Source organism: Salmo trutta, chromosome 28 (genome assembly GCF_901001165.1).
Source record: "Salmo trutta chromosome 28, fSalTru1.1, whole genome shotgun sequence".
NCBI classification, from domain to species: Eukaryota; Metazoa; Chordata; class Actinopteri; order Salmoniformes; family Salmonidae; genus Salmo; species Salmo trutta.
In genome coordinates, this window is record NC_042984.1 from 13,762,921 (window position 1) to 13,778,447 (window position 15,527).

General features: G+C 42.5%; 1 protein-coding gene and 1 long non-coding RNA gene across 3 annotated transcripts in view; both read left to right on the forward strand.

Moving 5' to 3' along the window:
* Window positions 1–15,527, forward strand: part of LOC115165536 (uncharacterized) — a 66,923-nt gene that overhangs the window by 27,432 nt on the left and 23,964 nt on the right. The window contains exon 2 of one of the 2 annotated variants that reach the window (XR_003870191.1): window positions 8,993–9,040. The exons of the other annotated variant lie outside the window; for it this stretch is intronic. This is a non-coding gene — a long non-coding RNA (uncharacterized LOC115165536). The remainder of the gene's footprint in view (window positions 1–8,992; window positions 9,041–15,527) is intronic. 2 annotated transcript variants of the gene reach the window in all.
* On the forward strand, window positions 11,929–14,846 carry LOC115165530 (homeobox protein Hox-C4a). The gene is made up of 2 exons (XM_029718716.1): window positions 11,929–13,219; window positions 13,877–14,846. The coding sequence occupies exons 1-2, from the start codon at window positions 12,778–12,780 to the stop codon at window positions 14,242–14,244; spliced, it is 810 nt and encodes a 269-aa protein (XP_029574576.1). The 5' UTR covers window positions 11,929–12,777; the 3' UTR covers window positions 14,245–14,846.

A 15,527-nucleotide genomic window follows, 5' to 3' on the forward strand; every position in this document is an offset into this window, starting at 1 on the left:
AAGGGATTGATAGACCTAACAACTAGAAATGGGTTTGATAGACCTAACAACTAGAAATGGGATTGATAGACCTAACAACTAGAAATGGGCAGATGTTTTAGTAAGTGGTGTCAGGTGTGGTCACGGGACATTTACAAGTGTTCAGTATAGAAAATATAATGTCTACCATATCAACCTCACTCAAACATTGTGGTGGTGTTATGTGATATCTAAGGTACATTCAAGTGTCCTTTCAACCTCTCCAAAGTGTCCAAATGTGGTAATTGCACTGTTTTTGCACACTGGATGTACCTAAAAGTTATTGTTCACTATAAAAACTAAATTTCTACAACACCAACCTCTCTCAAACAATGTGGTGGTGTCTGGGGACATACAGGGGATATCCAAGTGTTTTTTAAACCTCTCCAAAGTGCAGGAACGTTTAACCTAGGCATAAATAAATATTTTTTTAAATATAAAAAATAATAATCCAATGCATTGGTCCCACACAGATGTACAGTACCAGTCAAAAGTTTGGACACACCTACTCATTCAAGGGTTTTTCTTTATTTTTACTATTTTCTACATTGTAGAATAATAGTGAAGACATCACAACTATGAACTAACACATATGGAATCATGTAGTAACATGATAAAAACATAAAGCGCTATAATGAAACTGGCTCTCATGAGGACCGCCATAGGAAAGGAAGACCCAGAGTTACCTCTGCTGCAGAGGATTAGTTCATTAGAGTTAATTGCACCTCAGATTGCAGCCCAAATAAATGCTTTACTGAGTTCAAGTAACAGACACACCGGGTGCTCTCTCTGATTCAGAGGGGTTGGGTTAAATGCGGAAGACACATTTCAGTTGAATGCATTGTTGTACAACTGACTAGGTATGCCCCTTATTTTTTAAATTTTAACATCAACTGTTCAGAGGAGACAGCGTGAATCAGGCCTTCGTGGTCAAATTGCTGCAAAGAAACCACTACTAAAGGACATCAATAAGAAGAAGAAACTTTCTTGGGCCAAGAAACACGAGCAATGGACATTAGTGAAGCATGGAGGAGGAGGTGTGATGGTGTGGGGGTGCTTTGCTGGTGACACTGTCAGTGATTTATTTAGAATTCAAGGCACACTTAACCAGCATGGTTACCACAGCATTCTGCGTGCTAGCCAGCCCATCTGATTTGGGCTTAGTGGGACTATCATTTGTTTTTCAACAGGACAATGACCCAAAACACACCTCCAGGGTATGTAAGGGCTATTTGATCAAGGAGAGAGATGGAGTGCTGCATCAGATGACCTGGCCTCCACAATCACCTGACCTCAACCCAATTGAGATGGTTTGGGATGAGTTGGACTGCAGAGTGAAGGAAAAGCAGCCAACAAGTGCTCAGCATATAGGGGAACTCCTTCAAGACTGTTACACTTTTTTTGGTTAGTACATGATTCCATATGTACTATTTCAATGTGTTGATGTCTTCACTATTATTCTACAATGTAGAAAATAGTAAAAATAAATAAAACCCTGGAATTAGTAGGTGTGTCCAAACTTGACTGGTACTGTATGTCAAAAATTATAAAATGTCTTATCAAACACAAACTTGGTAACACACGTGTCCTTCACTAAAAAAGGTGCAAAACTAGAAATAAGCTTAACTATTTACAAATGGAATTTGTGTTCGTTTTACATCCCAGGTGTAGATGATTAGATTTCACTTTCACCGTAGCTTGTGCATGTCATCATAGTCTTTGAAGCAGTCCCTCTTTGCCAGGAAAAAAAGCGAACTGGCATTTCGGACAGAAGATCTGGCATTTCCCCCCTGTGTTTTGCGCAATGCATGCAGTTCTTCATTTTTGTCTTTTGGCATGTTTTTGGATAGCTACGCTACACTGTCTTGTGATGGTTGTGAGGTTGCTTTGGTCCCCCAATTCAGACATTTCCAACACCAGCTGCTCTCTGAAGGCCAACTGGTAGAGAGGGGTTTGACCTTCTGCTTTGGCCATCTGCTTGTAGAAAATGACATAATTTACTGTAGCAATGCCCACAAAATGGTAAAAAAAAGTCTAATACCTCTTCCTGGTCTTGTGGAGGACCTGGTAGTAGCCTAGCAGAGCATCAGATAGGTCGACACCCCCAATGCTGACATTGTAGTCCTTCACAGAAACAGGAATTGAGACGTTCTTCTTTTTTCACCCTCCTTGAGACATGGTTGTTATTGCATGCCTTATGCTGTGTGGTGAGCATGGTTACTTCCCTAGTGTCCTTCCATTTTACAAAAAGCAGCTTGTTAGTCCTGATCCAACGTATGGTCCCCCTCTCCACTGTCTTTGTCATGTCGTTTACCTTGGTCTTGGGAAAACCAATTCTGTTAGTACGAATGGTGCCACAAGCCACTATTTTCTTTTTCAAAAGGTCTATGAAAAGTGGATGTAGAACCATCAGATGGGTGATAGACATAGTAGTGGGGGGATGAAGACCTTGACCGGCGGGGACGCTAGCTGGGGAGGGGTGGCTCCCAAACGGCATCATCCAAATCATCTGCATCCTCCACTCTGTGGTGAATACAATAAAGGGATATACTGTTGTAAGACACACAGAATTACAGTTGACTAAATTTACAAAACAACATTACTGTAAAGTAAAAACACCAAGCGTAAACTTTATCTGTACAGTGACTCACATAGAAGGTGTGAAGCACACACACACAAAAGCAAAGGTGAGAACCACAAATAAACAGTGGCCATGAGAGTATAGTCGCCTCTCCAAAGTTACAAGGAACAGCAAACAGTGAACTAATATGAAAAATAGACAATAACTACTTTGGAATTATATAACATTGAAATGACTTGTTACATAGGCCTATGTAAACTTAATCCAAAGCACAAAAAGCAGACAACTTATAAAAAACGAAATACATATAGTAAATTAGCAATATAAAGTCATGAAAATAATGTACTAACAGATCTAAAAGTGGATCCAATCCTTCTAGAAGGTAGACCTCATCGGCGAGTCGAAATCCTCGTTATCCAAATCGCTTCCCTTATCCGAGTCTGATCAGTATTTTATTCAAAGCTTCTATGTCGGTATACTTATTCATAGCTGCCTTCTTTTTAGCTTCCTGTTCGATACTCTTCGTTTTTACCTTTTTTCCCCCTTTGAGAAAGCCATCTTTCATGCTAAAGCGATGAAATCTGTTTACAATGTATTGTAACGTGCTCGATGCTTCTCGTTTCTGACCCAGATAGCGATAGTTCGCATTACGCATAAAAGGTTCTAGGCCTTGCTTTGTCCCACCCAGGTCACTTGCATATCCCTGGAAAGCATATCCCATTGGTTACAAGACTGTCAAGGTGCCATAGTAGCCAATCCCATGTGTAATGGATGCCTACGGCACGTAAGCAGGCAACGTCATATTTTTCATGCGCAAAGATATAGTCACTCTGTGGACATTCAACGTTTCCATTAAGTCATAGATCATCAGATAGCATTGGCAATAGGCTAGATTTGTTCCTACCAACCTAAGGATTAATTTCATACCTCCCCATGTATCTATAGCTCAAACACAGACCAAATGGAAGCTTACCTTGTAAGGTGTTTGCTGTTTGGTGAAAACGTTGTGTTAAATAACATTTTGACTCTCGGGGTTGGTGATCAATAACGGTAGGTCACTGGCAGACAAATAAGACATCCTCATGATCTGTGGAGTCCTGGCTTCCGGTGTGTATCGATGTATTTCGTGTTTATTTTGTTTACGCTTCACAACGTTAATTGGAATGTAGGTAGCAGCCATCTTGAAATTAGGTAATCGGCTCGGCCTGCCTTTATACATTCATATGTCCATATATGGCAGTAAATCACACCAAAGATTTTAAGGCACAGATTAATTGCCAAGACACGAAACTTTCCGCAGACACCCTGCTTTTGCAGATAGGGGCTACCGTTCTCATTTTTATTCATTTATTTTTATTTCACCTTTATTTAACCAGGTAGGCTAGTTGAGAACAAGTTCTCATTTGCAACTGAGACCTTGCCAAGATAAAGCAAAGCAGTTTGACACATACAACAACACAGAGTTACACATGGAATAAACAAAACATACAATCAATAATACAGTAGAAAAGTCTATATACAGCATGTGCAAATGAGGTAGGATAAGGAGGTAAATAGGCCATAGCGGTGAAGTAATTACAATATAGCAATTAAACACTGGAATGGTAAAATGTGCAGAAGATGAATGTGCAAGTAAAGATACTGGGGTGCAAAGGAGCAAGATAAATAAATGAATACAGTATGGGGATGAGGAAGATTGGATGGGCTGTTTACAGATGGATTATCTACAGGTGAAGTGATCTGTGAGCTGCTCTGACAGCTGGTGCTTAAAGCTAGTGAGGGAGGTAAGTCTCAAGCTTTAGTGATTTTTGCAGTTCGTTCCAGTCATTGGCAGCAGAGAACTGGAAGGAAAAGCGGCCAAAGGAAGAATTAGCTTTGGGGGTGACCAGTGAGATATACCTGCTGGAGTGCGTGTTACGGGTGTGTGCTGCTATGGTGACCAGTGAGCTGAGATAAGGCGGGGCTTTACCTAGTAGAGACTTGTAAATGACCTGGAGCCAGTGGGTTTGGCGACGAGTATGAAGCGAGGGCCAGCCAACGAGAGCGTACAGGTCGCAGTGGTGGGAAGTATATGGGGCTTTGGTGACAAAACGGATGGCACTGTGATAGACTGCATCCAATTTGTTGAGTAGAGTGTTGGAGGCTATTTTGTAAATTACATCGCCAAAGTCGAGGATCGGTAGGATGGTCAGATTTACTAGGGTATGTTTGGCAGCATGAGTGAAGGATGCTTTGTTGCGAAATAGGAAGCCGATTCTAGATTTAATTTTGGATTGGAGATGTTTAATGTGAGTCTGGAAGGAGAGTTTACAGTCTAACCAGACACCTAAGTATTTGTAGTTGTCCACATATTCTAAGTCAGCACTGTCCAGAGTACTGATGCTGGATGGGCGAGCAGGTGCGGGCAGTGATCGGTTGAAAAGCATGCATTTAGTTTTACTTGCATTTAAGAGCAGTTGGAGGCCACGGAAGGAGAGTTGTATGGCATTGAAGCTCGTCTGGAGGTTAGTTAACACAGTGTCCAAAGAAGGGCCAGAAGTATACAGAATGGTGTCTGCGTAGAGGTCGATCAAAGAATCACCAGCAGCAAGAGCGACGTCATTGATGTAGACAGAGAAGAGAGTTGGCCCGAGAATTGAACCCTGTGGCACCCCCATAGAGACTGCCAGAGGTCCGGACAACAGGCCCTCCAATTTGACACACTGAACACTATCAGAGAAGTAGTTGGTGAACCAGGCGAGGCAATCATTTGAGAAGCAAAGGCTGTTGAGTCTGCCAATAAGAATGTTGTGATTGACAGAGTCAAAAGCCTTAGCCAGGTCGATGAATACGGCTGCACAGTAATGTCTCTTATCGATGGCGGTTATGATATCGTTTAGGACCTTGAGCGGGGCTGAGGTGCCCCCATGACCAGCTCTGAAACCAGATTGCATAGCAGAGAAGGTACGGTGGTATTCGAAATGGTCGGTAATCTGTCTGTTAACGTGGCTTTCGAAGACCTTAGAAAGGCAGGGTAGAATAGATATAGGTCTATTCTGGGTCTAGAGTGTCTCCCCCTTTGAAGAGGGGGATGACCTCGGCAGCTTTCCAATCTACGGGAATCTCAGACGATACGAAAGAGAGGTTGAACAGGCTAGTAATAGGGGTTGCAACAATTTCGGCTGATCATTTTAGAAAGAGAAGGTCCAGATTGTCTAGCCCGGCTGATTTGTAGGGGTCCAGATTTTGCAGCACTTTCAGAACATCAGCTATCTAGATTTGGTTGAAGGAGAAGTGGGGGAGGCTTGGGCGAGTTGCTGTGGGGGGTGGAGGGCTGTTGACTGGGGTAGGGGTAGCCAGGTGGAAAGCATGGCCAGCCGTAGAAAAATTCTTATTGAAATTCTCAATTATAGTGGATTTATCGGTGGTGACAGAGTTTCCTATCCTCAGTGCAGTGGGCAGCTGGGAGGAGGTGCTCTTATTCTCCATGGACTTTACAGTGTCCCAGAACCTTTTTGAGTTTGTGCTACAGGATGCAAGTTTCTGCTTGAAAAAGCTAGCCTTAGCTTTCCTAACTGCCTGTGTATATTTGTTCCTAACTTCCCTGAAAAGTTGCATATCGTGGGGGCTGTTAAATGCTAATGCAGAACGCCACAGGATGTTTTTTGTGCTGGTCAAGGGCAGTCAGGTCTCGATAGAACCAAGGGCTATATCTGTTCCTGGTTCTACATTTTTTAAATGGGGCATGCTTATTTAAGATGGTGAGGAAGGCACTTTTAAAGAATATCCAGGCATCCTCTACTGACGGGATGAGATCAATATCCTTCCAGGATACCCGGGCCAGGTCGATTAGAAAGGCATGCTCGCTGAAGTGTTTTAGGGAGCGTTTGACAGTGATGAGGGGTGGTTGTTTGACCGCAGACCCATTACGGATGCAGGCAATGACGCAGCGATCGCTGAGATCTTGGTTGAAAACAGCAGAGGTGTATTTGGAGGGCAAGTTGGTTAGGATGATATCTATGAGGGTGCCCATGTTTACGGATTTGGGGTTGTACCTGGTGGGTTCATTGATAATTTGTGTGAGATTGACGGCATCAAGTTTAGATTGTAGGATGGCCGGGGTGTTAAGCATGTCACAGTTTAGGTCACCTAGCAGCACGAGCTCTGAAGATAGATGGGGGGCAATCAATTCACATATGGTGTCCAGGGCACAGCTGGGGGCAGAGGGTGGTCTATAGCAAATGGCAACGGTGAGAGACTTGTTGCTGGAAAGATGGATTTTTAAAAGTAGAAGTTCGAATTGTTTGGGTACAGACCTGGATAGTAAGACAGAACTCTGCAGGCTATCTATGCAGTAGATTGCAACATCGCCCCCTTTGGCAGTTCTATCTTGTCGGAAAATGTTATAGTTAGGGATGGAAATGTCAGGGCTTTTGGTGGACTTCCTAAGCCAGGATTCAGACACGGCTAGGACATCCGGGTTGGCAGAGTGTGCTAAAGCAGAGAATAAAACAAACTTAGGGAGGAGGCTTCTAATGTTAACATGCATGAAACCAAGGCTTTTATGGTTACAGAAGTCAACAAATGAGAGCACCTGGGGAGTAGGAGTGGAGCTAGGCACTGCAGGGCCTGAATTAACCTCTACATCACCAGAGGAACAGAGGAGGAGTAGGATGAGGATACGGCTAAAGAATATCAGGACTGGTCGTCTAGTGCGTTCAGAACAGAGAGTAAAAGGAGCAGGTTTCTGGGCGTGAGAATAGATTCAAGGCATAATGTACAGACAGAGGTATGGCAGGATGTGAGTACATTGGAGGTAGATCTAGGCATTGAGTAATGATGAGAGAGACATTGTCTCTAGAGACCTTTAAACCTGGTGATGTCACCGCATATGTGGGAGGTGGAACTAAATGGTAGGTTAAGGCATATTGAGCAGGGCTAGAGGCTCTACAGTGAAATAAGACAATATTAACTAACCAGGACAGTAATGGACAAGGCATATTGATATTAGGGAGAGGCATGCGTAGCGGGTGATCAATAGGGATCCAGTGAGTGGTTGGGCTGGCTGGAGATTCAGACAGCTAGCAGGCCGGGGCTAGCAAGCTAGTAGAAGGGTCTTAGAAGGACGTCTCGACGGAGGAAAGTCTGTTTTAGCCTCCACGTGCAGTGACGTCGATAGACCAGTCGTGATGGATTAGTAGGGTTCCGAGTAGCAGAAGGGTTCAAGTCCAATTGGAAAAATAGGTATAGTGGCCCAAGAAATTGGCCGATGGATCTATACAGCTAACAGTCCAATATGCTCTAGACAGCTAGTGGGGCGCAGCTAGCGGGTCGCGGCTAGCGGATGGGCATTCAGGGGACGTCGCGATGTAGAGGCCAGTTGAGTACCCCCTCGAGCAGGTTACGTCGTAGTCCAGTCATGCAGGATCGGCGGGGTTCCGTGCCCCGTACTGGCAGTAGAAGGGGTCCGGGTATTGTAGCCCAGGAGTGGCTGATGGGCCTCTTTAGCTAGCCGGGAGAAAGGGCCTAGCATGGGCTAGCTCCAGGCTAATTGGAGCTTGCTCCGGGGCCGACGTTAGCCAGTAGACACTCGGAGAGCAGCTAGCTAGCTGCGATGATCCAGGTGAAAATGTCCAGAGCTTGCGGTATGAATCCGGGGATATGGAGAGAAAATAGGTCCAGTATGCTCTGGTTTGAGTCGCATTGTACAAACCTGTGAGAGCTTTCTGAGCTAAAGGTTAGATGATGACCGCTAGCAGTGGTTAGCTGACTACTAGCTAGTAGCTAGTGAGCTGGCTAGCTTCTGTTGGGGGATTCCGGATTCGAGGTGAATAGAAATACTTTAGAAAAAAATAGATCGGGGGTTAGAAGGATTACTTTATCCTATCCCAGGTATTCCTTAAAGAGGTGGGGTTTCAGGTGTCTCCGGAAGGTGGTGATTGACTCCGCTGTCCTATTGAATAAAAAAATCTAATAGGATCCCCAAATTCAAGGACATGAACATTGTTCCTTAATGGGGAAAGTTAAATGTGGTTTGTATTTTCAAAATACATTTGGAATTTCAGGGGAAAAGAGTGATGTCGTTAGAAATGGGGGATTTGTGTCGTATGACTTGATTTGTGTCAATTGATTTTCGATGACAAATTAACAAGTATTTAGCTAATTTATCAGATAATTCTCTAATAACGATCATTTTGTGGTTAATGAAATTCGAAAATACTGCAGGCTATCCTGGCCCTCCATTACCAATACCGTATGTGGTTTTTCATGGCATCATAGGCTATTCTCTTTTAGAGCTTTTATTAAAACCAGTCCGAATAATTTGGGGTGGGAATAATATATAATTTTAAGCATTTTAACTTTATTGGTTTTCCCACTGATCATCTAATTTGATATATTTTTTAAATTTTGCAGACAACAACCGAGGACCGAGGCGGAATGAAGGGGAGCATTTATGTATCAGTAAGTTGTTTATTATTTTGTACACAAATAGGCTACTTGCCCTGTTCTTTCCCGTGCGCAGAGCCAACACAGAGGGCAGTGTTCCCTGATAATGGCTAGGAAGCTATTTGCTCTCATGCTAAGAAGTTGGTTTCACCGAAGTCAAGACCAGTTCACACAAATTCCATTGTGCAATGAGTTTATTATTAAACATTGCATTTCACTCCGTTTGGGCTCACCATGCACACTGTGGTTAATTTATTCTAATATTCTGAAAGATATCTATTCAAAAACTCTATTGGGTTCCGGAGTGGCGCAGCGAGTGGCGCAACTGGTTCGCACAATTGGCCCAGCGTCATCCGGGTTTGGACAGGGTAGGCCGTCATTGTAAATAATAGTTTGTTCTTAATTAACTGACTTGTCTGGTTAAATAAATAAAAATAAAAACCATCATTCAGTGAAAGAACAACGAATCTTTTCTCATCCTAACATCAATATTGTAGCCTACAGAAATGTGTTGCATGCATATCGTGTGTTACAGATATGCATAGCCTATGTGTGTGAAAGAGAACATGCTGAAAGGTTTTCATGTAACAGAAAAGCAAATGTTAACCATTTTTCCCATGAACAAATGGAGCATCAAATGAGTTCGCCTAAGGCCCTCGTTTTTCTGTAGTTCTACATTATAACTAGATATTGAACGAGGTGAGAGATCTGAAAGCCATTTGTGGGGAGAAATTATTTATTTATTTTCGCCCATCAATAATCCTTGGCAGTGAACTATTGGAAGTAGTCAAACGCGAGGGTTGAAACGCAGGTCAGGCTGTCTAACGAATATTAAAATGCGTCCACAACACTGGAGATGGGGTGAGAGGGGAGCTGGGGGCGTGCACGGGGCCTGTGAAGGCGTGGGCGGGTGGGAGGGTGGGTGCAAAAATTAGAATAATATGCGGAGATTTGCAGATGCTAACGTAAGATGAGAACGAAAGTGTCCTTTACATTTTGAGTATGTTTTCTTCTTCTCTGGTCTCATGGTTACAAGGTAGCTGACGTCTTGTGTAGGCCTACCTAGACCTTTTCGATTATTTTCTATTCTATTCTAGGTATACCATTTTATCAAGTTACGTAAACATGTTATTGTGTTGATTACTTAAAAATAAAACGTTCTATTGGATTCTATTGCAAGACTCTATATATTAAATATATTCACGATTTCAGTAACCTATGTTTGCCCCTCTGGATTATTGAAACATGTCACACTCACACCATGCAGGATATAACATTTTTCATCTCCGTCTTCTCATTAACTTCTAGAGTGGCAGGAAGAGAGGTTACTGAGCGGTCAGTATGGTAATGGAGGCAGGCGAGCACAAGAAATCGTTGGGGACAAAATAAACGTATATTTCATCTGTGCTGTCACGCGGTCGCTCGCTTTTTACCCGAAGTGCACGTGTTTTGCCTGAATATTCATAGTTTAGAGAAGTTACCTCAAAGGCAGGGTTTTGACTGAATCTGATAGAGAAAAACATATTAGGCAGGAGACTCTATTCGTGTGTGTGTGCTTGTACGTGTACGTGTGTGAGAGCGATAGAGGGGAGAGAGAGAGAGAGAGGTTTTCACCTAACCGAATTCTTCCAGTTGGAGCTCTTCTTTTCAGGCTGCAATGGAAAAGACTCATTAGTTGTCTATATGTACCCTGTAGAACCGAATTTGTGTTAATAGATAACAATCGCAAGTACGTCTCTACAGGAATACATGGGCTACTGAAATCCCACGTATGTCAAGATAATCGCCTGGTCAACCCTCGCCTCTATCCAGTAGGTTATAGCTGCATGCAGTGTTAGCTGGAATAATAGGGCACGAATAGCATACATCTCAGAAGAAGTCTGTGTGCAGCATAGACAGTATCTGTTCAACCTCCACATAAGTAGCCTAGGCATTGTCAGGACGTCCATAGGCCTTATTGGGTACAGTAGGCTATCTGGAAGCAAAGGGCTACTACGAGTAGTCGGTCCGTACCGGTAAACATGTTAAAAACCAGCCATCGTTTAAAGCGGACTGATTTACTGCGTTTTATAGCCCTATAAAACGCCTCAAACATCGCTGCCAAAAGTAATTGAAATGGCGGGCGCGGTCTACACATAAACAAACCATAAACATCTTCCCTGTTATGTCATTTTCACCTGCTCATATAAGACTAAAAGAAGGCCACTACCGCTACGTTAGATGCTGATTAACAGGTGATTGACTTCGTATTATAACCCGTGTTAATATAATCGTATTATAATCCATCCCTAGTATGTACTAGGCCCTACATGTATAATATATTTATTTTATTTCAATATTGAATATGATCATTATTAACTCCATTGACTCACAAAGGTCCCATTGATTATGTAGGTCTACTGTCCTGTGGTTTGTGGTGTCGTGCATAATTGAAGACATGGAATGACAGCCACTGACAAACTTAGCCAGCAGTTAATGACAGTATAATAGTACCTGTAACGCGTCTGTGGCAACGGATAGTTTACCAGACATCATTGACAGCTTATCTGTAATGATTTACTGTGCTGAACACAATAGTGGATAGAGTTTGTAATGGACTTACTCCCCCATCTAGGTCTAACATCAAATGAATAACCGTACACGTGCACTTAGACAATCACTAGTGTTGATGGAGATAAACTTACGATTGGACAAAACGGCCCTACGAGTCCTTTCATGGCACGTAAAGCTGGTTTCATCAACATTGCAGCCTTATAAAGATTTGTATTCAAATGCATACGTCTCTAAACATGAAGAGAGAGACAGAGACCTCAATGCAATATCCAATAATGACAGTGACATAAACATTAGAGATATACCATCGTTAAAGAATATTTGCCTTCCCTTGTGTCCATTGCACAAGATAGCAAAGTAGGCCTATTTGACAACTAGGAATACATTTGAAAAGTATTTGGAATGCTATGTTTGAAAAGTCTCTCAGAATATTTACGAAGTAAAGTATTGCCACAGTTTTGAAAGTTCTCAAATGCAAAGCAAAATACTTATTGTGTGGTTAGTTCACTGATACGGTGCCCATTTGGAGTCCACTTTCTTCTCATTTGAGCCAAGCTCAATTCTAGTTTAAATCATAATTCGAACTGCTATGTGAAAGCGAATTTTACGCGTGTTTTTTTTTTACATCTATTTAGGATTTGGCCAACATTTCGTGTTGGATTATTTTATATTTGAGAAGGCAGCATCAGAATATTCTTAGAGAGGGCCAAAGGGCCAACTTTCTGTGATTTAGGCAGGCCTAGTCATTCTACTGTCTTATTGGTTATTATTATTACTATTAACAGGCTATTTCTACCTCTGAAAAAAATGATTATAATAATATAACCATAATGACACTGTGTAATTCACATAGTGTGTTTGTGTTGCAATTTTTGCTGCAATATCAATGGCATTGGTAACACAACAAGGGAGTGGGAGAGAGAGAGAGAAATTAAAATTGAATTGAAGGAGAGAGAAATTGAATTGAATTTAGAGAGAGAGAGAGAAAGAGAGAGAGAGCGAGAGATTACGCACACAATGGCGACCGAAGGTATGTTTCAAAACCTTTGATTCCTTATCCGGGGACTAGCTCTCAGTCTGCCATTGGGCCGTGGGGTCACGTGGTAAAACTAACTTTACAGGGCTGCTCGCAAGTAGGAGGGCTATATGGAGCAGAAAAACGACAAAGCTAGAAAAATAAATTTCCACTGCAGAAATTAATGATCATGAGCTCGTATTTGATGGACTCTACCTACATTGATCCGAAATTTCCTCCATGCGAGGAATATTCACAAAACAGCTACATCCCCGAGCACAGCCCCGAATATTACAGCCGCGCCAGGGACCCTGGCTCTGGTTACCAGCATCACCATCAGGAGTTATACCCTCCGCGGGCGAGCTACCAAGAGCGCCAATATAACTGTGCAAGCATCCCTGAACCTGACACGCAAAGGGGACATGGACTACCCCATTCTGCGCACCTGCTTGCAGGGAAAGGGCAGCCAGCCTCATGTGAGACCCCACAGTTACCCATGTCCCCCTCCACTCCACCAGCTGCATCCTCCGCCTGCAACCAAGCTACACCGGAGCACCCAAACAGCTCAGCCTCCTCCAAGCAGCCCGTGGTATACCCATGGATGAAGAAAATTCACGTCAGCACCGGTAGGCAACTTGTCTGTGTTTGTCTGTTCTCTCTCTCTACACTCTCCTACTCCTTTCTCTTCCTTTCCCTCCCTTTATCAGTGCCTCTGACTCCCATCTCCATCCCAGCCCCTGCTAAGATAGGGGAGAAGCCTTTGAAATGGCACAATTGAGTCGGATTTACGACTCGGCGTCGGTAATTACACCCGCCATAAATTTTATAGCAGAGGTATACTCTGGGCAGCCGTATCACCATGTGGCTTCTGCTGTTATGTATGTGCGGGATGGAGAGAAGATGGGGAGAGATGAACAGAAAAAAGACTGCGCTTTGGAATCTTGCATTAATAATTTAGTGCATACTTGGATGTGAGTGTCCCCTCATTATGGAGAAATAGACAAGTTCTTAACTTCCCATTTCTATGATTTCTAATACCATAACTAGCATATCTAGCCATTCCTTCTGCCCTGCCCATCATATGTCTCAGTTGAGGACACTATTGTTTACCCTTCCCTCTTTCCATCTTTCCCTCCTTCCCTCCTTCCCTCCTTGTCTTTCTTTCTTTTTTCTTTCTTTCTTTCTTTCTTTCTTTCTTTCTTTCTTTCTTTCTTTCTCTCCCTCCCTCTCTCTCTCTCTCTCTCTCTCTCTCTCTCTCTCTCTTTTCTTCTCCCCCTTTACAGCGAACCCGAATTACAATGGACCGGATTCCAAGCGGTCTAGGACAGCTTACACTCGACAGCAGGTCTTAGAATTGGAGAAGGAATTCCACTATAATCGCTATTTAACTCGGCGGAGGCGCATCGAGATAGCCCATACCTTGGTTCTCTCCGAACGACAAATCAAGATTTGGTTTCAGAACCGCAGGATGAAGTGGAAAAAAGACCATAGGCTTCCTAACACCAAAGTGAGATCCTCCACCACGGGCATATCCTCCGGGTCCAACACAACCTCATCAGCCGGCGTTGTCGCCACTTCCTCGGCCACTGGTAGCATTACTCCCGATGAACTGTCCGGAGTAGAGGATGGCGAGGATATTACAAGGTTATAAGGCGAAAAGAAAACCACTTCAAGAAGGGGGATAGAGAATGACTAATTATTTATAGTATATTATATATTTTGTTTTCGTAGGTATTTGTGCGGTTTCATTTAAATCCAAAGTTATATAAAATGCATGTTATATATCATGGATTTATAGGAATACTGATGGGTTATTTTTACGTGACACAGGGTTTAAGTTATTTAATGCTGGATCAAGATGATGCTTTTTTATCAGAAAAATGTTTTGAATGAAGGAAAATAATGTACATTTTATCTAAATGTTATTGTGAGCCATTTGTTTGCCCTACGGCCCAAGTTGAAATGCACAATCTATTTATTTCAAGCTCAACACTGGAAGAATATCATTATTAGGCAATCATAGTTATTTTTGGTAAAAATGCTGGAACGTACCGATGGAACATTGATCTTGAACGAATATGTTTAGGATTATAACAAGGTGAATTAGCTCCTTGCTTTCAAAGACAGGATTTTTAATTACAATCTAGTTTGTGGTGTGTTTAGCAGATTATTGTGAAATGCAATACACAGAGTTTAGTGTATTTATGCTAATCATATTGGTCAATAAAACAGTGAGTGTACTAGTTTTATGCACGTATGGGTCGATTCATTCATGGCCAACAGAGTGCCTATTGTTTTGGTGACTGTGGCTATTGATGTGGTGGCCGTTATATAAAAATGGTATAGTCACAATTTACCAAGTTCTTTATTGATGGTTCAGCCTAACAATGCATTATTTGTTTGGCAACGTTTAGTTTTAAATTGTTTAGCCTATGCCAAACATGATACTGACGATTTCAAATGTTCCTTTAGAATCGTTCTCGAGGTAGGCACGCGTATACAGATCCACCGTTCATATTCCCCCCTAATCCAATAATAATCCATAATTCTACTCCAAATAAAGTCTTATAGCCTGGCTGCATGCATCATATTATCCTCCATGTAGCTCATTAGTCTCAAGGACATTCAATTAACTTGGCAAGCCATTCAACCAGGCCCTCAACCATGCCCCCTCAGATTATAGTGACTGGCTGGAGCCCTGCTTCCTGCTCATTACTGAACATATAACTCTGCACATACCTTTCCGGAAATCAATTTCATATTGACAAAATATGACAGATAATCAGTTGTGTTGATGGTATATGGGTTCCTATTAATTCATTGTTTTGCCCCAATTGCAGGTTGCTTCTTTTCTTCTAATAAAGTCAATAACTCGAGGTCAGATTCTGGAAGGTCTAAGGCCTTGAAGGACTATACATGAGAATATAGCCTCCA